Consider the following 26061-nt stretch of genomic DNA (forward strand, 5'->3'; position numbering starts at 1 on the left):
CAGTGGTCTAAATTTTCAGTCGCCGACTGCATTACCTTTTTGAAAAGCTCCATTCATCACACATCCACACAAGAAAGAAAATCTTTTACTGAGACAATTTATGTACATTACATAACGCTATGTACAACAGTAAATGAAGCAATAAAAAAGGCACCCCCTCCCTTTCCACCCCAGGAGGCTTGAACCGGAAAAAGGCTCGTGGGGCAATACACTGCTTGCGGCAGTGCATAGTCCAAAAAATGTGTTTCCAATATTATAGAGACCAAAAATGATGCAAGCTAGATTTCTGTACATTAGGTAGTGTACAGCACAGGAACGAAATGTACACTCTTGTGACAAACCTTTCAGATAAAATGGCATTGACCATTTAATAATCACATGCACACCTGGTACTGACAAATGCAAAATTGCTCAACAATGTTTCTTTGGTGCCTAGGCTTTCACCTAAACCCATTCACTCTTTCAACTACCAGCTGCATTTATAACATTTTACTAGGCAATGTGGCAGGGACATGTAGAATTTATCATACAGACAGATGCCAGAATAGTTGTTGCTGTTCTCAACAATAAAGCATCTCTCCTCCCAATCGATAACTCTCGCACTACCGCACGCTGATCAAAAACTAGTCATGGCTAAAAACACTTTTTCGCATCACTAACAGCAAAAAGAACACCTGTACCTCAATTTCCTTGAACAGCACTGCTCGGACACTGCCCAAATGTAAAATGAAGACAAAATAAATAGCTTACACGAGCTAATGCAAAGGGGTCCATTCTCGCATGCTAATGGAACAAGAAAAGCGCAATTATCCATGCACACAGACACACATGCAAACAGACAAGAACCATGTGTCCAATTATGCACAGCCTGTACAAATTAGTGTCCCACATTTAATCTTGGGTTAGTAGAGCCTCTACAAATGTGGCCATTGGTGGAGTAAGCAGAGACTTGACAGTGGCAACGAACAGATAGTGCACGCCTTTCACTGCCTATCATCCATGCCTGGTGGAATAACCAAGCTTTATCCGTGTCAAAGCCTCTGCTACGCTGCCCTCTCAAATAATTTGTCCCACAGCCCAGAAAATTTAAACCAGTGTGGACGTCTCTACACAGCTAAGTTTTTGAGAAAGAGAGCTGTGAATCTCTTCACAGCTATTCCTTTTTTTGGTCTGAAAGAAAAAGCAAAAAAAAAAGAGGGAATTTTTCTTTCCCCTGCGGCAACCAAGAGAGAGAGTGGGCAGTAAGAGGTACGGCTTCCAGTCTTCTAGTTCCAGTTGTGCGGTTAGGGACACTGCCATTCTGCTCCAATGAATAACAGCACGTGTGCAGTCACGAGCACCAGTGCCATCTTGCCACAGGGTGCAGCACTTCAGACTTCACGCCACATAGGTGTACACCTTCCTGCAAGCAAATAATAAAACACAACTCAGTTTATTGCAGCAAAGGGATGAATAAGGAACATTACACATGCAAGCTGCACACTACCTTTCCAAATGTACACACACAACTGACAAGGTAACGCACACCAGACTCGTACCTGTCTTCCGCAGTCCTGGCTAGGTACTCCCTCTCTATAAGGCCTTCGATCCTCTTCTTGATCACTACAGGGCTGGGGTAAAACCTGGACCGCAGCTGGCTGGTGACCTGGTGCAAAGGAAGTTGGTGCGCTTCATTAGAATACTTGGGAACAGCACAGCTGCACACAAAAGGCTCACTACAGTTGTAGACCTCACTGATGCTGAAATGCATGATGGGGCCGTGGATCATGTCATGAACCAATTCCACACTGGCATGCCACAACGCGCCCTTCGCGGCCGAACACATAAGGCAAAAGCATAGAGTCCATTCCCTACACTGCCACATCTCCCAAACCACTCCCAACCCACGCCAGGGGTAGCAGTGGTGTCTAAGCCACACAGACGCGGCCGTTCTATCAGCATGACTGCATGCCCAGGATTGTGCACAGTCTTTGAAAACCACCTCAATAGGAATGAAGAACGTGCTACTATTCTTCCCTGTAGCAGCTGGAAACACTGGTAATTTGTAAAATGTGCAAGTTAGGTCCTGAAATTTCCCTGAAACTCCCTAAAAAATTCCCTTTCTGCCAAATTTTACTCCTCAAATTCCCCCAAAAAAGGAAAAAATTCCATCAATAGACCATCACTACTGCATGCTTGCATTTGCTATACTTTGTGGCCCGGGGTTATGCTAGCCACAGCATCCAGTCACCCCTTAAGAAGGAGCCGAGGCAGCTACAAAACGTTGGGTTTCAAATTAAAGAAGTCTTGGGAGGAGTTTACGAAAAGTTATAAAACCCAACCAGACAGGCAATTCTGTCGAAGTGTTTAGTTTTCAAACTTGTGCTAGCATTCAAGTGCTAGCCAGTTGATTAAAAAGATGTTCTTCCGCCTATGAACACGGTGGTAATCCCAAGAATTTAGGCCAAGTCAAATTTGTCCTCAATGTCCCATCAATATCTTTCGATCACATAAAACTGCCCTAAATAGTGCCTAACAGTTTAGCACTCATTCCCATCGGAACACACAGCCTGAATAACTTATTCTGCGCCACCAGTGCACCTTTACTGTCAGCCTTTATTTTGCCATGTCTGGTTGCAATACTAAAACATGTGCCAATCACAAGTTCCCTCTCCCATGCATTCTTGAATAATATGCCTACAGTACCAGCAAAACTTCAAGTGAGTGGCTCACCTCTGTTACAAGGACGTTGTGTGAGAGCTTCTTCCGTGCCTTCATTATCCTCACAATGGCAGCCTCAATCGTGCAGCCATGATTAAGGAAAGCAAGCAAAGGCGACAATTCCTGCATCAGGCACTCCAGAGCAAATAAATAAAAAGAAAATCAGACCACACTGTACCCAAGAACAAATAAAGGCATGCTCGCAAAAAGGAAAGAGCCCCCAAAGGCTGCATCTTTAACAGAAGTGCCCCAAGAAAAGATATGTACGTACATTATGCACGTCTAATACCGTATTTACTCGCATAATGATTGCACTCGCGTAATGATCGCACCCCAGAATTTTGATGGCAAAATTTTTTTTATTCCCGGCGTAATGATCGCACCCCGAACTTGCCGCGGCGATTTGTCGATGATGTCGAGTCTAGCCGACGATGATTGTACTTGCTATCTGTCTGACAGACGGCACGTGCAGATTACCACCTTGCTCTGTCAGCATTGCAGCGGCAGCCGCCTGTTGGTTCACCTGCGGTCACACGGGCAGTCTAAATGCGGTTATGCGTAACCGCGGATACCAAACTTTACTGCGGTTATCTCGAATCACGGTTCGCCGTTGTCGCAAGTCTCGCCACCGTTCTGGGTTGCGGTGCAACGAAGTGACGCGGTGATCCGGCTAAACTTTATTGTTCTCGTAAATAATAAGCCCTGGGATACGGGAACGTAAAAAATGAAGCCTCCTTGAGGATCGCGGGCCTGTACCAAGTTGCTGGTAGGAGTAATAACTGCGATACAAGCTAGTTTTACGTTCGCAGCCGCGTAGCAGCTGCCGCCATTGCAGCGCGAGTGACCCAATCTGCATGCATGCCAGCTCCGCTGCGAAGGCGTCGCTGAAATCGAACGTATATATTTCTTTTAATATAAAACAATGATGATGTCAGTAAGGCAGCACCATAAGAAGAGCATTTATTATAGCGTTGGTCAATTCAAAAGCGCCGTCCACTGTGGCTTCGATACGAAACAAGTTACGCCTAGCGACGACTAGGGAGTACAGAGCGCCGTCATCCGCCGCGCTCGCGGGCGGCACCATTGCGGTAAGCGCGCGGAATCCAGTGCTCCGAGCGTTGCGAACATGTCACCTAAGTACGTACAGTCTTTGTCAAATTTTAGAGCCCAGGGGATATGCTTCGAAGCCTCGCAGTGGGACTCCTGTAATATTCGTGGTAGTCCTACCCATTGGAGGAGGCAGAACCAGAAATCTTCTTACCTTTGGCAAATTTGGAGCGCTGGAGACGCATTACGATCCAGACCGTGTGCTTCAGAAGCAAACCCCCTAGGCTCCAAACTTTTGACAAACTTTTTCAACGATGCGGCAGGGACCGGACATTTTTCGGTGTAACGGCGGTAAAATGCGTAGCTTGAGCGCCACGGGACGTTGCTGTTGTACGCTGTTGCCACGCTATCGGACGAGATCGAAGGCCGCATAAAAGCGCCGTCACGCAGCACTACACATGCTGCCTTTTTTAATGCGTTGCTCTTGGAACGTGGCTTAGTACGAAGAAAGTACGTTCTTGAAGTGGGCCAGCTCTTACACTTTTCGCACTCTACCTTTTCGGTTAACGACGTAAGCCGAGATCGATTTGCGATAACCGCGTTTAGCGGCGTAACCGCGGGTAGCACGCCCATGTGATAAGGTTTTCTGCCTGCGACTTGTTTGCGTTTTCGGTGCTCAAACATTTTTTGTAAAAAATTTACCCCGTGTAATGATCGCACCCCTAAATTTGCGTCAATTTTTTTATAAAGAAAGTGCTATCATTATGCGAGTAAATACGGTATGTGTTACATGAAGACAATGAGTAAAATGACCTTGCAATGAGAGAATAATTTCAAATGGAACATATGCACTATGCATGAAGTGAGCTGAACATTGAGCATGTAAAACAGAGTCACATCGTCCCTACTTAAAAACAACACTGGTCTAGTTTTCTTCATCTCTTTTATTGCTTTCTCCCTTCCATAGCCACTGCTATAATTTTTTTTAACTCCTCACTTAATATTTGAGGCTCTGAGTGCACTGAGGTCCCCAGCTGGGTAGCTGTGCAGGTTCGACTGTACTGGAACTGGGACTGTGGTGGAATAGGGACACACAAGGAAATATGATACTGAGGCCATACTAATGTTACATAAAATGAAGCTAAAACTGGCCATAAGCTAATAATGGTGCAATAAGAGAAGGCTAGCAGGAAACCAATTTCACTGTTCGTGCTATTATAAATATAACACTTTCTCGCACCAGCTCAGTCACTGCCATCAATATCTGGCAATTTTTTTGTGGCAACTTAGCGTAAGAAAACTTCATTCATAATTGGAGTTTTCAAAAGTAGGTCATAGCATGCAAATTCATCGACAGTCTCAAAAATGGAATCTGCAATTTGCAGTCACATAAGAGTGCACCTCACAACAATTGGAACTCGGGAGAGACTGCATGACAACAGCAACAATCATAAAAGGATATTCATGTTTCCGGTCTTCATCCACCTTGCTCCTGGTTTCGTTCCTCTCTGGCTCACTTTCACCCTTAGCAGCAACTGCAAAGCAAAATGAAAGCAAGAATGGACAGGTGCTTTTGGAGAGAGACAGGGGATTTTTATCATGAAGACATAGAAGTCAGCCCAAGCCATAATCCCCTATACCACTGCACTGAAGAAGGAAAGAGAGAAGTATAAAATATATGATGGCTGAGACTGCAAGGTGCTCATCTGCAAGTTGCAAGTTGCACAGCAACAAGTTGAGACCCAAGCTACGTGGAGGCCAAGTAAAGCCCAATTTGCCTAATGTAACCCTATATGACAACATTGCAGAGAGCACAATTGAAAGCAAAATGTCAATGGAAAGGAAACTTCCACCCCATATTCTCCTACTTCCCAGAACATATGAACTGCAAGGTGCTACTATGAACTTTGCACCCCCCATTCTTGTGAAGAAACTTCCACATGCCTATGGGTGGAAGATAAGTGTCATACAGGTACGGAATGCTACACAAGTCTACCATGTCCACAAAGGCTTCAGTAATTCAGAGTCCCAAATGGCAGCTTGCATTCACGGCTGTTAGGGGAACTTTATGCATCTCGCGCAATGGCAAATCAACAACTGAATGCAATGTTAAAAAGAGAGGCATAACAGCTATTCCCCTCTGTGCTTCACCCCAACACACCGTCAACCAGCTGCCATTCTCAGTACTTGAATCTCTGCAGAATTTGATGACAAGCAGTCATTCACTGTAAACATGCGACTTGGCTCTGATATAAGAGGAGAAGAAAAAAAAAAGTGCAGTAAGGAATGGGTGCAGTACCTGCTTGAATCTTGACTCGGTATAGTTTGGATGTGAAGGAGTCATTGACGGTGAATGTGTGGCTCGGCTCTGAAATAACAAAAGGCGTTATAAAGTAAGATGGCTTTCTATACGAGTAGGCTATCATTTTATATAGAAACCAGTTCACAGCACCAGACGAAACTAAAATCTTCAAAGAAAACTGCTCTCTGCTCTTCAGCGCCAGGATACAGACAAGGCTAGCTACTTACTTATGCTACTTGCATATTTTGTTTTTCATGCAGTTTGCACCAGGAAAGGGTGCTCTAGCAGTGCTTTCATCCATAAGGAAACCATAGATCCAAAAAAACACCCAGACATCTTGTTCAATATGCTTAAAAACACCAGTCACACATAGCCATGCCACCCTAAAGCTAAATTCCGCATTTAGAGTTAAGTTATCAGCACAACCATGGCAGTTCATGTGCAGAATATATAAAAGCATTTATATAAGCACACAAAATGGAGTAACTCACATCTGTGCACATGGAAGAAAGCAACTCTGCGAACCTGCTCCATTCAATACTGGCATGAAAAAATGCTTGCATGATATAATTCACAGTTACTGAAGCACAACTGTCTTTAGAACTGTCTTTTAGTCTAGTTTTAAGTTAAGAAAAGACTAGCGAGATGCGCCAATCAGTGCCTGAACGGTGCTTGGCTGGGCTCATTTGGCTAGGTGGTGCAAGCTGGCATGAAGCTTCTACTGTACCTCTTCATGTAGTACACTTCCTCTAAGCCAAATAACTACCGGAGCATGTAGACTTGCTCACCGATCTCCTTTGTCTTGGGGCTCTTGATGAGGATGCGCTGAGTGGGCTTGCCCATGGCCAGCGACTGGAGCGCGCGCACCAGGTCCTTCTCAGGGATGTCCGTCTCGGAGGCGATCTCCTCGTAGAGCAGCCGGTCTCGGCTGTTGAACAGCATGAGCACGCACATCTGGTATGTGGACACCTGGATGACGTGCTTGCGTGGCGCCCCAGCAGGCAGGCTCCCCACCGATGATGACGATGCCTCGTTCTCCTCCTTGCGTGGACCGTAGAACACTGCATTCAGGTCCGCCCAGCCCAGCTGCGGCTGCAAGGTCAGCTGCCGCCCACTGTGCTTGGCCAGGTAGAACCTGCGCATGCCAGTGACACTCGGCTGGTTTGAATGGTGCCAATAATGATGTCACTCATCGTAACCAACAACCACTGCAAATAAAACTCAATTCACTTGTATTAACTTATGCTAAGAATAGCGCTTCTACCACTGCACTGCGTGCAAAAGTGTTCCTGCTATATGCATTATTAAATGGGCCGTGACAGCCAATTTTCGTATGTACATTGCTCACTGCCTTTAATTCCCAACACGTCAATTTACAATTCACCAAGTTTCAGTTGATAAAAAAAAGTTTTTTTCGTTTCTTTTGAGAACAGCTTGCTGGTCTGGTGACTTCGGATCGCTGACGTCAAAAGGACATACACACACAGTGTCATTTGCTATGTTCAGGTATGGCCCCTAGGAACAGCTGAGGTGCTTGCATGCACGCCATGGATGGCGATCACCTGCGATTTTTTTTTTTTTGAAGCGAAAGCTTTAATACGGGACCTCGGGCTTCAATCGCGGACCGTGATGCGATCGTAGGTCCTGCTACACTCAACAGGTTTCCTGCTACACTCAACACTTCCAGTGCCTTCTCTTTTTCAACAGTCTGTACTGCCTTCTTTCCTTATCCACAGCCACCCATTCTGCTTTGCATTTGCTCGCAATGCACTTTGCCCCAATATACTAGAGATCCGTGTACTGTGCATGTTAAAGAATCCCAGGTGGTCAAAATTTCAGGAGCCCTTCACTACGACATAGCCCGAGTCACTTTGGGATGGAAAACCCTCATACACCATAAACCATTGAAAAGCTGGCTTCTCCTAATGCTTCACAAAACTTACGGCAATGGGCACTTAAACTACGCTGAAGAGCTAGAAAAAAAAAAGAAAGAAAGAAAGACTATTCCGAATATAACGCAAGGTGCACGCCGAAGCATTCTTTGATGTCTTCTGCAGAATACTGCAGAGTTGTTTATTTAAGTTCGTGGAATTTAAAATTTCAGTCATTCTAAATTTACTGTTCAGTCTTTCTTTACCAGTCCTTCTAAATTTCAAATTCTAAATGCCATTCACTGAGCTTTCAGACAATATGAACTTTTGAATAATCCGAAGTTTCGCATAATTCAAGGATTTTTTCCAGTCCCTTAAAGTTCGAATTGACGAGCTTTTACCACATACCCCAATCTGACATTCAATGCAACACTTCTAAAATGACCTCTACACCACAAGGTGAAAGCAAGGCTATTAAAAGGTTCACAGCAAATGGCTTGCCCTACCTGCGAAAAGCCTCGAAGGCATTGCGGGGGGCTGTGGGAATGTTGCTTTTAGGTGTAGAGGCAGGGGTTGGCCAGAATCCCGTGGTGAGCACTCGCACATTTAGATCAACTCCATACAAGTTCATCTGCCAAAAGAGAAGAGGAAAGAAAACAGGGAAACACCTTTTCGACATGACTGTGTTATTACAAACAAGAGCGGTTTCCATGTCTCAGTACAATATTAGCGAGCAGTAAGGATCTCAGGAAAACAAGGTTGTGCTTGATGCCATGCCAGTGTCCTAGCGACGTTCTGACACAAGAGGTGATTATAAAGCCAGTCTAAGAAAATTATGGCCCTCTAAATGACTCTCTCCAACATCCTTGCATAAAATCCCTGGCAATGTGCTACAAGCAGAAAAGGCTTCAGGCACGAAAGCCAACGATCAACTTCATCTAATTGTTTGTTGCAACCAGGCATAATAGTAACACATACTTTTGCACACCACTGCTTTGGTAATGTAGGTAGTATTGCACGAAAGAGTGAGTAATATGTAGAAAGGTGAACGTAACAAATCAAGCACTCACTGCATTTGATCGCAATAAAGTGCTTTTTTCTTACTAATTTACTGCCATTAAAGACCACTACAGACACAAAGCGCACCTGCAACGTCAGAAAATTTTAGGCAGCTAAGTGTGAGGCAAATGACTTTAAGCAACCCTTTATGGGGCAAGGAAAAGAGTGAAGAATAAATCAACCTTCTTTTTTTTTTTTTCACTTCTCTCAACAGAAATACTTCTCTTATAAAAATAAAAATGCAACCTTTCAACATGAAATGAGTATTGTCTGTGTATTCAGTATGCTTTTAAGAAACATTTGTGAAGGTATAACAAGCAATTCTGAATAATGATCACAAAGAAAGTGCACGTCAAGAAAATACTGCTAGAGCATATAAAAAATTACAGAACAAATGCCGAAATAAATCCAGCCTTTCGATTCAGAACACGGTTTTACTCACGCAATAAATGTACAGATGGGGCGGTGCGCTAATATTCGTTTAAAGGAACATTTTAACAATCTGCCTTCCGAAGAGTATTCCCGCGTGGCAAAACATTGCAAGGCCCGTAAATTAAAAGACAAAGAAGGTGCCCCTTCTGCTTCAAGATAAGACAAAAGATTTTATACAGGCATAGGGACTGTCGTATACGAGTTGTTCGAGGCATATATTATAAAGTAAGAAACGTGTATATGTATTGGTGATACTTCCGTTGTACATGCCGACTACGAGGTGCAGTATCCGGACAAGAGGTTGCAACGGCAACAAATTGATAGCCCTGAGCAGGTGGTTTTTATTCACTGTATGTATGTCACCTTTCATCCAGTAAAATTCAGTTGAAAGTCTACTCGCACCCTGTCACTTCTGCTTCTGTTTGCGTTTCCTTAGCACAGTAAGCCCATTTTGAATATGACAAAAAAATGTATGTTCAATTATGACTTCTAACTTCCCTGTGCGGTAGCATTTTACGGCATAGAAGCCTATAAAGCATACATTAACCCTGGACATGTGTTATCAAGCAAGCCTGAAAAGAAACATCCTCAGAAAACATATTGACTACCACGATGCCATTACCATGTATTAGAAAACAACATGTCAACATTTCTTTTTACCTTTCATTTTTGATGCCATCACGACATCTGAGCACTCTGATAACAAAAAAGGTAACTGCACAGAAAAATGGCTTTGGTGAAAACAGCTCACAACAGTTACTTACATTAGAAGATGCCACAGCAGCTTTGAACTCATCCATCATAGTATTTGAGACTGACATGTCTTTGAACATGCCTTCCAATTTAGAGGTGAACTGGCAACCACATTCCGTCTGAAAATAACACCTTGTGTCACTCCATGGCAAGACAATTGCGGCTACTCATCATCCTGCACGTCGCTACACAATGAATGTAAACAACACATGTGGAGTCGCAGCGCAAACCATGTGCTGCGGAAAAGCTGCATTAGAGTTCAAATTCTCATCCTCAAATACTCAGTAAACATGAACACAAAGCAGAGCCAAGTACACACACAGATGACACCAGCTAAACGTTCAGATCTCAAGTATTGAGTCACTGCGGTGCATTTTTTTTGTGCACTAGTCTCAGAGAGTAAGGCAGTTTGCAGCAATAAAATCTGCAGATCCTTCATGACTACAATCAGCAGACACTACGAATTTCAGAACCTACGGTGCAGATAACTTATTCATATCAGTGTACACTTCCTTTTTGTCTACATAATACCAAGCTAAGTGGTTAGGCATGCACAACCATAACTTCGAGCTGTTTTGTCACAGGTAACATATGGTGGCATGCACTATTAGGTCAAATTAATCATGTGCAACAAAAAAACTTACTCTGCTAAGTTGATTCTGAGCCAAATCTCGCAATGTAAAACACAAAAATACAAAAAATTCAATACAGTAGAACCCCACTGTTACGATTTTCACGGGACCGGGAAGAAGCAGCACCTGCCTGGAAACGTAGTAGCTGGGAAGTGCGCGCGAGAAAAATTTACATCTAGTAAGAGCAACATGCTTCTCTGGAATTTTCAAAGCTTTAGTGAGCCTCGTGGTCGTTGGCATTTGGCATGCACAGAATGTGCTAAACATCTTGAAATGGCTCTCCATCTGCCTGAGCAGCTGCTGGTGGAAGGGACGCAACAGCAAAGAGGGCGGATGCGCGGAGTGGGTGAAGTTTGGGCACTTGCACACTTTTGTGCTGTTTTCACAGCAACCTCTTTAATCCTGCACAATTCTCGTTTACTGAAACCTAGACATTGTACTCTCAAGCTGCACGTGACAAGAAAAAATGCAAATGCCTCGAAGCCAACCAGCGCAACTGAATCTCATACATCGCTGTCCGCATGGCTCATGTCTCAGCATAGTTTCGTTTTCCCACCTTCGTGCTAGCACAGCAGCGGCGATGGAACTGCACCAACAGCCGCAACAAGATTCCCATCGTCCACAAATGTGCTCGGCGTCGGCATGGATGCAACACGCAGGAAGCCGCCAAACAAGGTTGTGGCCAAGCGCCAATGGAGTCTAGAGTCCCGCTCTGGCTGGTGTGCCTTAGCCAATCCGTGCGTGTTAAACGTAGGCTGTCAAAACGCCAGCACGGGGCAAACCACTGCCGCAAGGTGAAATTTGCGACGTAGCGTGTGGGAAAGCTACCACAGTTGCGACGTAACAGCCGAGTCTGTATTGCATGGGTTTCTATGGGAGCTAGGACAGGACTGGCTCCAAGCAACCTAGCAGCCGGGAAAACACAGCACCCGGGAACGTAACAGCGGGGTTCCACTGTATTCATTACAAATCCCACAATGGACAATTTGAGCACTACCACTACAAACTAAATCGAAATGAAGCATAACTGTAACCTGTCAAGATTCATGTTTCACGGTGTCCCAAATAAAGTCTCTGTATATCTGTACATAAAAGAGATGGCCCAGGCACCCAAATCCTATTGCGGGAGTGCCTACACAGAGGAATGCTACTTGCCTTGAGCTTGGAGATCATGTTCTTCTCGGAGTCGTCTGAAACACTCTTGTTGAGCAACAAGCGTTTGGCCAGGTGCTGCTTGTAGTATCGCTCAAACAAGTCCTTCTCCTGCAGATAGCGAAACAGCACCATGGTTTTATCCAGCACCTGCTCTATCTCCTGCTCAGTCATGCCCTTCAGCCCTTTCTTGAGCTTGTCGTCCACAAACAGGGACAGGTACTCGGGCGACTTGCGGTTCAGGTTGAGGAAGTACTCGAAATCACTGGCTATCATCTGCTTGAACTGCCGCTCGCCATTGAACGAGTGGTGCAGGAAGTGGTCGAACCGATCCTTCAGGTCGAGCAGGTTCTGCACAAAGCTCAGGGCATCCCCCTTGCCCCCGTCCTCTTCCGTCACCAGCGACTTGCCCTGCTCCCGCAGGTACTGGCTCACACAGTCCACCACCGTCTTGAGGCCATCCTGTACTCGGTTGAATAGCCGGAACATGCGCGCCAGGTCTGCACAGCATAGAACACACAAGCGGGCGTCACATGTGGCCATTGGTTTTTAAGTTACCTGCGTGCAATTCACCATGCAGGCATCAACCAGCTACTGTCAGCACTGATATCAGAGCAATGCCTTCACACAAAACATTTCCACAGGTCCCCTGGCATTCATCTCACCTTCTGTTTTCTGGTTCTTGAGCATGTGGACAACACCGGAGTTCTCCATCTGCAAGAGGCGAGAAAAAGGAAAAAAAATGCTTCCTCTCCCAATCATTCCTCTACAAACGCAACATACAATCTGAACACAGAGCAGAAACGTAAACAGTGTTTTAACTCTTTCACTACCGCGCCATAGGCCATCATTGACATTTGAACGATCAAAAGCGCCCGCGCAAAAGTTTATTCCATAGCGTCGTAGACGTGCTCCGCCATCCAGTTTGTGTGCTCAACAACTTAATTAATGAGCTTTTACTGTAGCATTTTTTGCAGAGAATTGGCGTCGGGACATTTGCGAAATATCAAAGCCTTACAGTCAACATACCAATCTCATAAAGCTGAAGATCCTTGGCTCCCTTTTTTACAAGAAAAGAGAAAAAATTGCAAGTACAGAATGCAAGCAAAGTCGTTAGCTCTAATGAACGAAGCCAAAAGGTGAAAGCATTGTTCAGGTAAACATGGTCGCATACAGCAGGTCACTGAAGGATTGGTGAGCCACCATGAACCCTAGTTCCTTTCTCCAACATTAGAAATTCATTAATGAAACCAGCCTGCACCTTTTTATTTACTTTAAACTACAGGGCTAAATTACGCAATAAGAAAAAAATACTTATAATAACGGAGTAATTACTCATTGACATCCACCTGAGCGCAGCCAAACGGCTACAAAGGAAAGCTATACAGCTTTCTCAGAAAATTCGTAGTTAAAGAAAAATTCGTCCTGGTCCGGGGTTCGAACCCGGGACCACCGCTTCACCAAAGCAGTCGCTCTACCAACTGAGCTAACCGGGACGGCAAGCTTATGGTAGGACGAGAGCAAATTGATCAATAACTTGAAGTGGGAACAGTGCTGGTCAAATGTTTAGGGGAATCCCCCAAGGTGGAGTAGATTTGAGCCGCCGCGGTGGCTCAGCTGTTATGGTGCTCGGCTGCTGACCCAAAAGACGCGGGTTCGATCCCGGCCGCGGCGGCTAGAATTTCTTTGGAGGAGAAATTCTAGAGGCCCGTGTACTGTGCGATGTCAGTGCACGGTAAAGAACCCCAGGTGGTCGAAATTTCCGGAGCCCTCCACTACGGCGTCTCTCATAGCCTTAGTCGCTTTGGGACATTAAACCTCATAAACCAAACCAGATTTGTAATAAGGGAGTAATTACACATGGACATCCACCCAAGCGCCATTTGGCTGCGCTTGGGTGGATGTCAATGAGTAATTATTCCCTTATTACTAAATCTACTCCACCTTGGGGATTCCCCTAAATATTTGGCCAAAAAAATACTTCTATAAAATGGCATCTCACTAAAAGTGCTTTCAGAACTCACCTCCACAATGGTCTTCATGTGATTTGTGATGAGCTCCTTCTCCACCACCTGCACAATGAGCTCCTCAGTGAACTCGTCCAGATAGTGCTTTGCCCGCTCGGCCTCCTCATTGATGCGCTGCTCCACCTTCTTGATGTAGACACATGCACTGTTCTCCGTCAGGAATTTTTGGCTCTCTGCCTGCACACGCACCATGCAGGGGTGGAAAGGGCAAGCGCAGTTCGCCAATCAGTGCTTCGTGTAAAGACAGAGGCAAGAAAGCTGGACTTATGCACACACACAGCAGCTTCTCCACAGAAAATATCGCTCGAACGAGTCACTAAGGCACTGCTCACATTAGACTTCCCCACTTTACAACAAGCACAAGACCAATTTTTTCTGACTGCTGAAGTCTCATTCTATAAAACAACCACTGTGTAACTCAGCATAATGATGACTGGAACATTCATGGTGTGCTGGATTGAGTTTTGTGGTGTGCAAGCAGAGAAGGTTACTCACACCAAGCGCAGGTTAGACACGCTTGTTTTTTGTGCTTTCGGTTTCTCCATATGATCACAACAGAGGCATGTGAAAGTTGATTTTTGTCTTTATTGGCACTCTCTTGCTGAGACCCCCTCCCTGAATGTTGATTTCTATCTTTATTAGCGCTCTCCTTAGATTTTTTTTACTACCAATGCTCATGGAGTATTATTGTTCTCTAGGTTTACATAGCTTCCAAATGACAATTTCTACCTTTATTGGCACTCTTCCTTTTGCTCTTGCTAACGCTCACACGGATATTTTTGCTCCCTAGATTCAGCGAGTTTAGAGTTGTTCAGATGCCTGGTAACATGGCGTTACGGCAGCACGCGATGTCTTGTCTCTTGAAACTGACAGCAATGGCTCTTCCGATTTTTTGCACTTCTAAGTGATCCTATAACCAAAACACTGTCCATAATTCTTTTTCCCCATTTTTCCCCATCTCGACTTGCTTTGTTTATTCTAAATACGCAATAAAGTCATTTGACCATCTGGGAAAGTTTCTTTTATAAACAATTCAACTGCCATGCCACGGTGGGCAGTTAGTTCATAATCCGGTAGGTCACCTTCCACGGAGGGCAGGTGGCACAATACGGATTTTTCATTCATAACGCCACCGAAGACGATGGTTTTTCTGCAGAATGACGGCATGGTGGGAAAGGTGCGTTTTTCCAAAGGCAGCCAGGTAGTGATTTTATTAATGTGCACACTGATGTTAACAGGCTGCATAGACTAGGATCTTAGCAGAAGTTAAAAGAGCAGACAACAGAATCTACACCTTACCATATAAAATTCTGCTGACTGGGCCAGAAAGGGGCGCTCGAAGTCTTCTTCGTAGACTGACCGTGAATCGATGCCTAAATGTACCAGCATTTGGCAGGCATTCTTGATGGCTAGCCTTAAAAACAAATTGAAACAACACACATTGTCATGCTTGCCATAGAACTTGAACAAATACTTGCAAAGCCTACTCTACATTCAAGGCACTGATACTGCAGTCAAGTACAAAACCTTGAGCTCCAACTCCTAAGCAAGGCGCATTTTACAGCCCACTTTAACGCAACATACTGGCTCATATTACACATATAAATCAAAAATTAGGCATGACAGGTTATTGCACTGTGCTAACAAATATTAAGACATGAAACTTTAGCTCGTTTCTAGCACACTTCACAGTGCGCTTTCTCTCACTCGCACAGTTGCCGACAAGCCTACAATGCTGCCTTTCCTGCTGCTTTCAGTAAACGAAAAAATACTGCCCTCAGGTCTACCAAAGCCATTCATGACACAGCTTTTTCTGAAGTAGCCACAAAGCCATGCAAATTCCAGAGAAGCACGTCTGACTTTCAGGAAATAAAAAAACTGCAGCAGACAACAATGTACAATTCTTTTATGTGCTGCATTTGGCTACTGCATTTTGAGGCTGGCATTTTTTTTTTTTTCCATGGTACCATGAAAAAACTTAACAGCAAGGTTTTATTGAATTTAATGGGATCACCACGGTACAGTTAAACTGAAGCAAACCATTTTGTGTCAGTGCCTCGTGTCATATGCTGTCATTCTGTTGTCAGCATCTCTTGGTAACATGAAAATAAATATTACACCACCCCATCTAGCCTACTCTAAAGCTTTGCTCTGGAGTGTCGCACTTACCACACAATTATTCCACCAGCATTCTACTTTTGCCTTTCTTGTTCCCACAATACAGAATGGTGACCTTGACAGTCATGCACAATAGCACTTGCTGTCTGCTGTTTTTCAAGCAGCTTCGCCAAGCCCAAGTAACTAACAACAGTTCATCACAAAAATAATGCAAGGCTAAATGTCCCTAAACCAATTAAACCACTGGATTCATTACATGGCAGTGCTTCAGTCAATAGGTTTACGGTGTAACAAAACAGAACTGCTTTTCAATGGACACCAAAACTCCCATGGACGTCCTGTGGACGTTCAGGACGTCCAAGGGACATCCAACACAGTTCCAGTGCCCATTGGGTTCAACGCAAAGTCACTGTACCATTAAAGGCTACAGGCAAAACCTTTTCCCGCAGGGGTGGCATCATGAACCCCACGTAGCCAAGGAGACAGAACAGCAGTTGCCACTAACAGCAGCTGTTCCCAAGTGCAACACAACCCACAGTGAGTGGAAAGTGAGAGAGCAGCAGTGGGCGCACCTATCGACAACCTCCCCCTTGCGCTCCTGCTGGACCATGCCGAGCAACGTGTCACGGAGGTGGTCGCGGATGTTGCCATACCGCACCACCTGGTCCCGGAAAATGATGAGGCCCAGGTTGTAGACGTTGTCCACATTGTTCTGCTGCACATACACCCGGTCCTGCAACAGAAAAAAAGAAGAAGAGCAACCATCAATGCTCCTGCACACTTTCCGTCCTTTCAAAAGAATTGTTCAGCTGAACATGCACGAGTCGATGGTTGAAAACTGAAGCATGATGCAGAACAAACTCACTAAACATGACGCCAATAATATTTTCACATTACGGCTAGCCCTGTAACAAGCAGGTAGCAGTAACACACTGGCTGACTGCATATTTTTGCAGCACAAGCAGTTGTTACATGCAGTTCACAGCTAACTGCTCACAATATCGGGCTCGAAACTCTCAACACTTCATATTCCTGTTACTAATTCATCTGACACACACTGTACATTGCAAGCACCTTTTTGTCTAGGCTGATACGCTATTCAGACAATCTGTTCCAAGTTCAATGATACCACCCAGAAAGCTGTACCATTAACCAGAAAGGATGAAAATAACAATATTGACTAAATTTAGCAATTGATATACAGCTGCTGCTCGCAGCCCACAGAAGAACAGACTACTCAAGAGAGCCCCCCCCTCCCTCTCTTATTCCTTCTTTTTAGACAAGAGACTATATGTCAGGATTAGCTAAGCAAACTCGTGTTCTCTTTTATCTTTAAAGGGGCCCTAAACCTCCCCTCATTGAAGCTGTTCCGCCGTCTTAAATGCCTTCCCTCTACTTCTTTTCACTGCCAGCATGCTTAAAGATACAGGCACGAGCAATGTAGCACATGCAATGTCACTGACGTAGTGTGTGCGATTCTCTTTATGCTTGGCCAACTAGACATCACTCTGCCCCTTTCTGTCACTAGACACCAAGGGCACCAATCTGCCCCTTTTTCCACTACATGCTAGAAAATGTGCTCTCCTCTCCTCCTGCGCAAGGAAGAGCTGGCCCTTTTATTTTCAATGACATCAGAAACGACACACTCACATAGAAAATGATGCTATGAAACACAAGGAAACAAAAGTAAAGAGCTGACAAGAAACTGTTTTCTAAAGAAATAAAGCTCCTCCGTTTTCTTTTTCCCTCAAGCACCTGATGTCCAATTAAAGCTGCGATTTGGGTGAGCTGGTAATGATTCATGGTGAAACAGCGCAGGAAGACAAAACACACGAAGAAAAGACAAGTAACACAAGTGCCGATTTTTATTTTTTTTCTTCTTTCTGTGGCTGCTCTCTGTATCATTAAATGTCAATAGGCACAAGCTAAATCTTGAACACATGGTCAGCAGTGACAGTCACAGTCCCGGCCATCTTCCCTGACATGGGACAGTTCATCCCTCACAACTCCACTAGCATTTTGCAGCACCTAAACATTTTTAAGAATTGCATTAAAAATTGCAGATTTTTCCAGTCACTAACTGAACACCTTGTTACACTTTTCTTCAAAAAAAAAAAAAAAAGGAGCATCACAACAGAGTGCAATGCGATATAAAGTTTATCAGCATGAGCTTGCAATATATCACTCTCGTCTCTTTATACATCTCATTTTATTCTGCCAGCATTAACAGCATGTAACACTACTGCCAATTTTCCAAGATGAACTCTGAGAGCAGTAGTTCTAGGCAGTGCTTCCAATGCACACAATGCGCGTCACACAAAGACGCAAATAAGATGTGGGTCACAAAGCATTTGCCATTAAAATCCAAAATTAAGAGGCCCATGAAAGGCTCCCTAAGCCCTCACAAACTGCACACTAATGACTGAAAAAAAAATGACGCAAAAGGCCCACACTTACCATATACATGAGGATGTCCCTAATCATAACCATACTTGTTTGATGGTCATTCCAGGCTTGATTTAGTGTTTGCAAGAAGTTGTTGTGCAGGGAGGCTAAGACATCTGCCCGAACCTGCAAACAGGGAGGAAAGTGCAAGAAGCAGATGCTGAGGCTGCCAGTTGACCTGGCGAGATAAACTGCATACAACAACACTTAGGCTAAGCCTTATATATTTGGAAACTGCACACCAAGGGATGAAAAAATTTAGTCTCCTCAACTCTTTTCATACCAAAGTGGAGGCATCACACAGTACGTGCTGACAACTACAACGACTAAACACTGATGGTACATGTGCATTTCCTTCGCACCAGCCTTCCATATTTACTTCCTGGACAGCAAAGTATTGATTTCTGACGCTGTTCTCCATTCTTGCTCCTTAATGATAAAACCTTCAGTTTTGTCTACGATGACTGCTATCAGCTGACCCTTCCACTGAAGGAGCCTTCTTAGACTGAGAAGTGGCCTAGAAGCAAACTTAATTTTTCGATCGCGGAAACATGATACAACTGGCAGATTATAACCATACACAAAAATTTGACAAAGAAAAGGCTAAAGGCTGCTCGGGGCAAGGGCCACAGGATTGTGAGGAACGCTCTTTTCACATCACAGTGTCAAAGAGTCAGTAGCCACAAGAGCTGAAGAAAAGGTGCAGTGTAGTATGGTATGGTATGTGGGAGGTTTAATGCCCAAAAGCTGCACACAGATTATGAGGGACACTGTATCTCCTGGAGGGCTCCGGATTAATTCCGAGCATCTGGGGTTCTGTTAAGTAAACAGCATTGCATAGTAAACGAGCATTTTTATAGAAGTCAAAAAATTTTTTGCCTACCCTATCATACTACAGCAATTCTTTTGATTTTGAAGATATGATTCATCAATGTGACAGACATAAACATGGAACCTTGTACCTCATAGCATACTTTTGTAAACACAGGACGAGCTCCACTCTTTCCAGGCTATTGCAGGTACAAAAAAAAAAAACAGCTGAGAATTAGTGTACACATACATATCCACCATCAACTAGCTTTAAATCTTGTCCTAAATCAAGATCTTGAAGAAAAATAAAAAAAGTCCGCATGCAGAAAGAAGAAAACTACCAACACATTTAGGTACAGTCTTTGTCAAAAGTAACCAGGCTCCATGGTTTGCTTCTCATTCGTATAACAGAGCCCTCACGGCTTCCCTAAAGATCAAAAAGTTCTTTGAAGGTGAGAACAGGGGTTATTCTTATCATACAGAGATTTAGAGCTTGAGAGCTGGCATAATAGCTTTAATATACAACCGAGATGAAAAAACGTGCAGCCTAGTTACTTTTAACAATGACCTGTAATTTCACACTTGCGAGTTGCAAAGGGCATGAGACTGGCTGCAATTTTCGACCAAGCAGAAGGTCAAGAGTGCAAAATGTTCATTCACATCAAGTGCAGGTGGATTTCCCAAATGATCTCATTCAGAACCAAAGCTTTCAGTCTTGACTGCTCCCAGCAAAAGAAAGCCGGATGTAAAACAAGCTTCGCATCACTTGTGATCACGAATCCAAGGCTACATGTTGGCACACTGTTACAGTACTGATGTCAAACCCATTGCAAATTAATTAACCACACTTACACTGTTCAGATAAAAGCAAGTGCACTACATCAGTGACTAGAGTTGCATTCCTTCCAGGGGAAAAAACAACTTCGAGAGAAGACAAAATGCACAATGTGTGTGCACTGACCTTGTTCACTAGATGCTCTGTCACCACCTCCCTCAGGCCAGTGTAGAGACGCTCTCCGTGTTTGTGCAACACCATGGTGTACGCATTGCGATACAGCTCTTCGAAGCTCAAGCCACTGTTGTTCTTCTTCTGAATCTCCTGGATGGCATTCCGCAAGAGACCCCAGATGTTCTGGACATACCGCTCATCCATAGACATCTAGAAGTAAAGAAGCGCCCAGTAAGCAACTGTAGCAAAACATTTTGCGATATCTCGTGGTATAAGGAAACTTTGGTGACTCAAAAGCGCAGCCTCATTTCTGCAATGATACCCCAAAGATAGGATCCTGGCTATACGTCATGCATGCATATGAAAGAAGTCTGAATTAAATAACACCAAAAAGAACTCGCCTATAGCTGTTTTTTTTAATGTACGAATGGTTATAATGCGAAGTAAAGAAGTTCCCAGTAAGCAACCGTAGCAAAACATTTTGCCCAGTGCCAAAATGATCCTACGCATGGTTCAATCTTTACTGTCCAAACATGAGCAATTTAATCTACACGACAGTGCCTTACTTCATTCTTAAACGCCATCACTTAAATCATATTATAAATATTCTTTTCTGAGCCTCTTCCTTTATCAAGACGTAGAGCGTAAAATGGTTTTGCACATATGCCACTTAATGTGGATGTCACAGAAATAGGCACACATTTGGAAAGTCGGCGCGGCACGAAAGGAATCACACCTGCGCGCTGTCGACGATACGAGAAGCTCGAGAAAATTTCACTTATTGTCAAGAGACAGCGCGTATCCTCGAGTGTCCACAGTGATGCCCTCCCCACTTCGCTCGCACGCAGCAGCGCCGGGTTGGAAAGAAGCGACTTGAGTTTTCTGGAAGTGACTCTCCACGCCTGACCAACAGCGATGCATGCCTTGGTGAGAGGGTGAGAGAGCAGTTGTACAGCGGACGCTGCGTGTATGCTGCGTGCCTGCCTTGGTGCGAAGAAACAAATAGATGCGGTGCGCCCTATTATACAGGAATAACACCCGTCAGAAAGCCTGTGCCATGATTTAAGGTTCGGAGAAGCGCTCCGAAACTATTTTCTTTTTAAATCTCCATCAAAGTTAGCCTTTTTTCGAAATTTTCAAATTCCAGATGATTTCAATGCCCAATTAAAAATCATCTGAACAGTTTAGAAGTACAAATTTTATGAGATGGTAGTAAAGAGGACAGATTAATACTGGGAAAAAAATTTCAGCCTCAAGTTCCTGCTCCTTCTCGTCCCATTCCTGTCCTAAAAGCAACCCTTATTGGAATGCATTGCTTTTTCTACAATGTTATTTTTTTACTGCAAAATTAAAGGAGCAAAAAAAATTGTCTTTGCACTGCTTCAAATTGAAAAGTTTGTATACAATTACTAAAAAATATTCAGATTCCACAAAATTTTGTTCTTTCTGCGGCGAACTAAAAAATTTGCAAAATCACAAAAGTGGCACTGCTTTGCATCTCTTGTGATATGCATTTTTTTTTAAATAATCAGCATTTCATGCAAATTAAATGCATTCCTTTGTGTTAACACATTTGCCAATCATATTTAAAAACTTCATTCAAAAAATGGGACCTCGATTATGTCTGCACACCCATATATATACAAGGGGCCCACTGTCTTGCTGCTTGTAACCGTTTAGTAAATACAACAGCAAGAAACATCACCATCGTCATCAGCCTGACTACACCCACTGCAGGGCAAAGGCCTCTCCCATGTCTCTCGCAATTAACCCTGTCCTTCGTCAGTTGCTGCCACTGTATTCCCGCAAACTTCTTAATCTCATCCGCCCATCTAACTTTCTGTCGTCCCCTGCTACGTTTGCTTTCTCTTGGAATCCACTCCATTACCCTTAAGGACCAGCGGTTATCTTGCCTTCGCATTACATGCCCTGCCCAAGCCCATTTCTTCCTCTTGATTTCAACTAAGATGTCATTAACCCGCGTTTGTTCCCTCACCCACTCCACCCTCTTCCGATCTCTTAACGGAAGAATACAAGAGCGAGAACCACAGCAAAACCAATAAGAGGGGCCATGTGGCTTTTAGAACAATGTTGTTTCAAAGGGGATCCCCACGAATATTCACAGTGCTGTTGACATGCTTAAAGTTGCAACATTTTCCAGCTCAAAGAAAAACCAAGCTATAATCTGAATCCTATTTCCGGTTAAATATAATCCACCGTATCAACCAACTCCACTTGACAAAAGCCTCTGTAGAAGGTCACCAAGACCTTACTTAGCAGTATGAACAAAAGTGGACGCATTGTGCTCCAGATATGCTCAAATGTCACTCAGAATAACACTACAAATATTATTTCAGGTCAAGGTGCAATATATTTTTGTAATACTTAACAGCTTTGTGGAAAAATAAAATGCAATCCAGCTTTACACTTACGACCGCCCAAACCCTTGCAGGTAATGCCTACTACTAAGATAGTCACACAAAAATGCAATCCATGCTTTCACTTGACTGGCCACTGCTTCCAGACCATTTCACGTGAGCCCATGCCTCTTCCTGGGCTGTCATTTCCAAAGAAGGCAATGTAGCTGTTTAGTCGGAAGCAGAAACGCCACTATGCGGACCTCGCCAAAAATTCGATGAAGTGCTTGATTACGCTGAAAACATGCATTTCCCTTTGTCTACTATCAGCTTAGCTTCTACCTGCAACACACACTCTTCTTTTGTGTTATCCATTTCTACGCCTGAAAACCTGAAAGTCTCACAATACTGTCCACAGGCCACAGATTCTCCCAAACACATACAAAAATATTTAACCTTTTCCGACCAAAACCCTTGGGTATGATGACTGGTTTTGCTCGCTGAAACTAATGCATGCTAAGCAAACGTACTTATGTATGCACATTACACATGTACAGATGGCTTGCACGTCATGAGCACCACAAAGCAGTGGGTATAGCTTCCACACTGCAGGTCAGAACTGATCGTGACAAACAGAAAAAAAAAAGTAAATTGTGGGGTTTAACGTCCCAAAACGACAAATGGTTTGGTTTATGGGATTTAACGTCCCAAAGCGACTAAGGCTATGAGAGACGCCGTAGTGGAGGGCTCCGGAAATTTCGACCACCTGGGGTTCTTTAACGTGCACTGACATCGCACAGTACACGGGCCTCTAGAATTTCTCCTCCAAAGAAATTCAACCGCCGCAGCCGGGTTCGAAACCGCGTCTTTCGGGTCAGCAGCCGAGCACCATAACCACTGAGCCACCGCGGCGGCCAAAACGACAAATGAGCTACGAGAAATGTCTTGGTGGAGGGCTCTAGATTCATTTAGACCTGGTGTTCTTTAACGTGTGCTGACATCACTCAGCACACGAGTGCCTTTTGGGTTTCACCTTCATTGAAACACAACCACCGTGGCCAAGACTGAAGCCGGGTGCCTCAGCTCATTCACTCATTGGCTTAACCACACAGCCACTGTGGCAGATTAGTTGACCGCACAGGTTCTTGCTGCCCTTGGTACCAAACACGGCAGCCACTATGACTTCGGTACAGGCCATCCAATAATCGTACTACCAGGATAAGCTGAATCACAAGAACTGTCATTTGCATTTTACAATTTATTAGCGTTTAATAGTGCATGTCGCCTAACATAACTGAATTCCAAAATGCTTACATTTAATTTAACAGCGTAACCAAGACTCCTGAGACTAGTACGTTTATAGCTTACAAACATTCTAACTGCTAACTGGATGCAGATGAAGAAAGACGTGAAACAGACTGGCACATCAAAACAACTTATGTAGCAATAGCAGATCCTTAGTCACTTTTCCAGAAGCCTCTATATGCACACAAACCGTTTTGTCAGGAAAATGAGAGAAGCTTTTAAGAAATAAAGTACGCTTGTATCTAGGTGCTTGTGTGCATGCTTGTAAAGGCAGCCTGAACATTAAATTACCAAAGTGCTGACCACTATCTTGACCAAATGCACAAAACTAAATATTAATATTAAATCAGATACAACACAGTAGGCCAACACCGTCTACAAGAATTAGGGGGAAAAAAAATTTAACCGTCCCAATATGTGCTGAAAAGCAGAGAACTATATCAGCCCGTTGAGGCCACTTGCTCCTCTATGCACGACTACGAAAGGCTAGCAATAGTTGACCTCGGGATGTGCATTGCTGACAGTACTAACATATTTTAACATGACCAAAAATCCCTTTTTATTTTCATTACTGCCAACCTGTCGAGATCCACTAACACTAACAAACACCGTACTTCTGCGACCATCACTCCACGTCCCCAGCTCTGACCGCTGTCACATTCCGGCTTGTCGCTGTCACTTGCTGACCTGGCCTTGGACTCGGCAACTTATTACGCACACGGGGAGTCTAATGACATAACAGTACCACAAGAAAGCATAAGGTTTTGAAGACAAGAACGCGAGTGCCCGTACGAATTCAGCCGGTTCGAACACGAAACAGGAACAATGCTAAAATTCCTCCTCTTAAAAACTCCGATGAACGAAACGAATTCTTCCAAAAGGGAGGACAGCCAGAAAAGGTTGCTTCGCAGTCCCATTACTGCAGCATTTGCACTTCCATCAGTGCAGAAATAAACATGTGGTTTAATGTCGCTTAGAATAGGCTCCAAAGATTTCCTCAGGAGGTTATACGAAGTGAGTCAAAACATTAACCGAACACAAGACTAGAGAAACTTATCAGCACAACTGCGTGGATCGACCTTGGTGATAATACCCTTAAGTCGGCATAATATAAAAACGCTCTTTCCCTTCAAAATTTGGGGACATGTTACTGGCAATAACGAAATACTTCACAAACAAGCACGGAAGCATCAGTTTCCAACCCCGACTTTTATCAGGCCAGAGGAAAGGATTTGAGAAACAGAGTCGCAAGAAAAGCGCTTAAAATAAAAAGCATAGTGCTGCTGGTATGTGTAATTCATGCTACGTGCCATACAAAGTTAAAGGTTTAGTTTTTGCAGCCGCCCAAAAGCACATCACAAGAGCACATTAGGCCTAGAGGTGATCGAACTAAAAGGTTTCGAGATACTCACAGGAAATGCTCGGATACGCATTTTGGTATCCTTTTTGCCAGGCTTCAAGCTCATTGTGCGTTCAGGACACCGCAAGAACTCAGACGAGCGCACGCATCCACGGAGAAAGCTCTAGGCGACCGTTCCAGTGTAGTTCCCAGCCACCGACATCAGTAAACAACTGTTCTGACAGGCTTAGCACTCGCGCACTGTAGCCACTGCCATGACCGACTTTGAACTTGCACCTATGCTTTGTATTCTTGCAAAAACTAGTGCACCAAAAAAAAAAGGGGGAGGGGGAGGGCTTTCAAAGAATGCTTGAGGTTGTCACACAACGACGAGCTTAACGATTTTTAGTCAACGTAAGGATGGTAAGGACGCAGGTTTGCGCGTTTGATCTGATTATTCAGCTGGTTTACGAGGGCCCGCAAAGCTTCCTGTACGAGGTATCTGCGGTACGCGCTCCAGCGCTTCAATTAATGCAGTTTCGAAGCTATGTGCAATAAGTGAAAACAAAGAAACTGCTGAATTTTAACCAAGCCGTTGTTTTAGGCACGCATTAATCGTAAAAACCGCAAAGACCCCAGAATATCTTCAAGCAAGATAAAAGATGTATGCACTAACTTAACAAACACCTATTATCTAGCCTACCAAATAATGTGAAGGAGCAATAATGTTTATAACAAAAGCTGCTGTCTTCACATTAGAATT

The 26061-nt window shown here is 44.0% G+C and overlaps 1 protein-coding gene and 1 non-coding gene across 2 annotated transcripts; both read right to left on the reverse strand.

The window, feature by feature from the left end:
* Nucleotides 1-67: 67 nt before the first annotated feature.
* On the reverse strand, nt 68-26027 carry Cul3 (cullin 3). The gene is made up of 16 exons (XM_089543858.1): nt 25372-26027; nt 20310-20507; nt 18551-18664; nt 16666-16826; nt 15275-15389; nt 13973-14152; nt 12614-12662; nt 11952-12448; nt 10176-10283; nt 8427-8551; nt 6838-7184; nt 6047-6115; nt 5210-5282; nt 2713-2782; nt 1539-1645; nt 68-1402 (listed from the first exon to the last, which is right to left on the reverse strand). The coding sequence occupies exons 1-16, from the start codon at nt 25423-25425 to the stop codon at nt 1378-1380; spliced, it is 2292 nt and encodes a 763-aa protein (XP_089399984.1). The 5' UTR covers nt 25426-26027; the 3' UTR covers nt 68-1377.
* On the reverse strand, nt 13371-13444 carry TRNAT-GGU (transfer RNA threonine (anticodon GGU)). The gene has a single exon. It is a non-coding gene; the product is annotated as a tRNA-Thr (tRNA).
* Nucleotides 26028-26061: the final 34 nt, after the last annotated feature.

This window comes from Amblyomma mixtum, chromosome 5 (assembly GCF_055824585.1).
Source record: "Amblyomma mixtum isolate Tamu chromosome 5, ASM5582458v1, whole genome shotgun sequence".
Lineage (NCBI taxonomy): Eukaryota > Metazoa > Arthropoda > Arachnida > Ixodida > Ixodidae > Amblyomma > Amblyomma mixtum.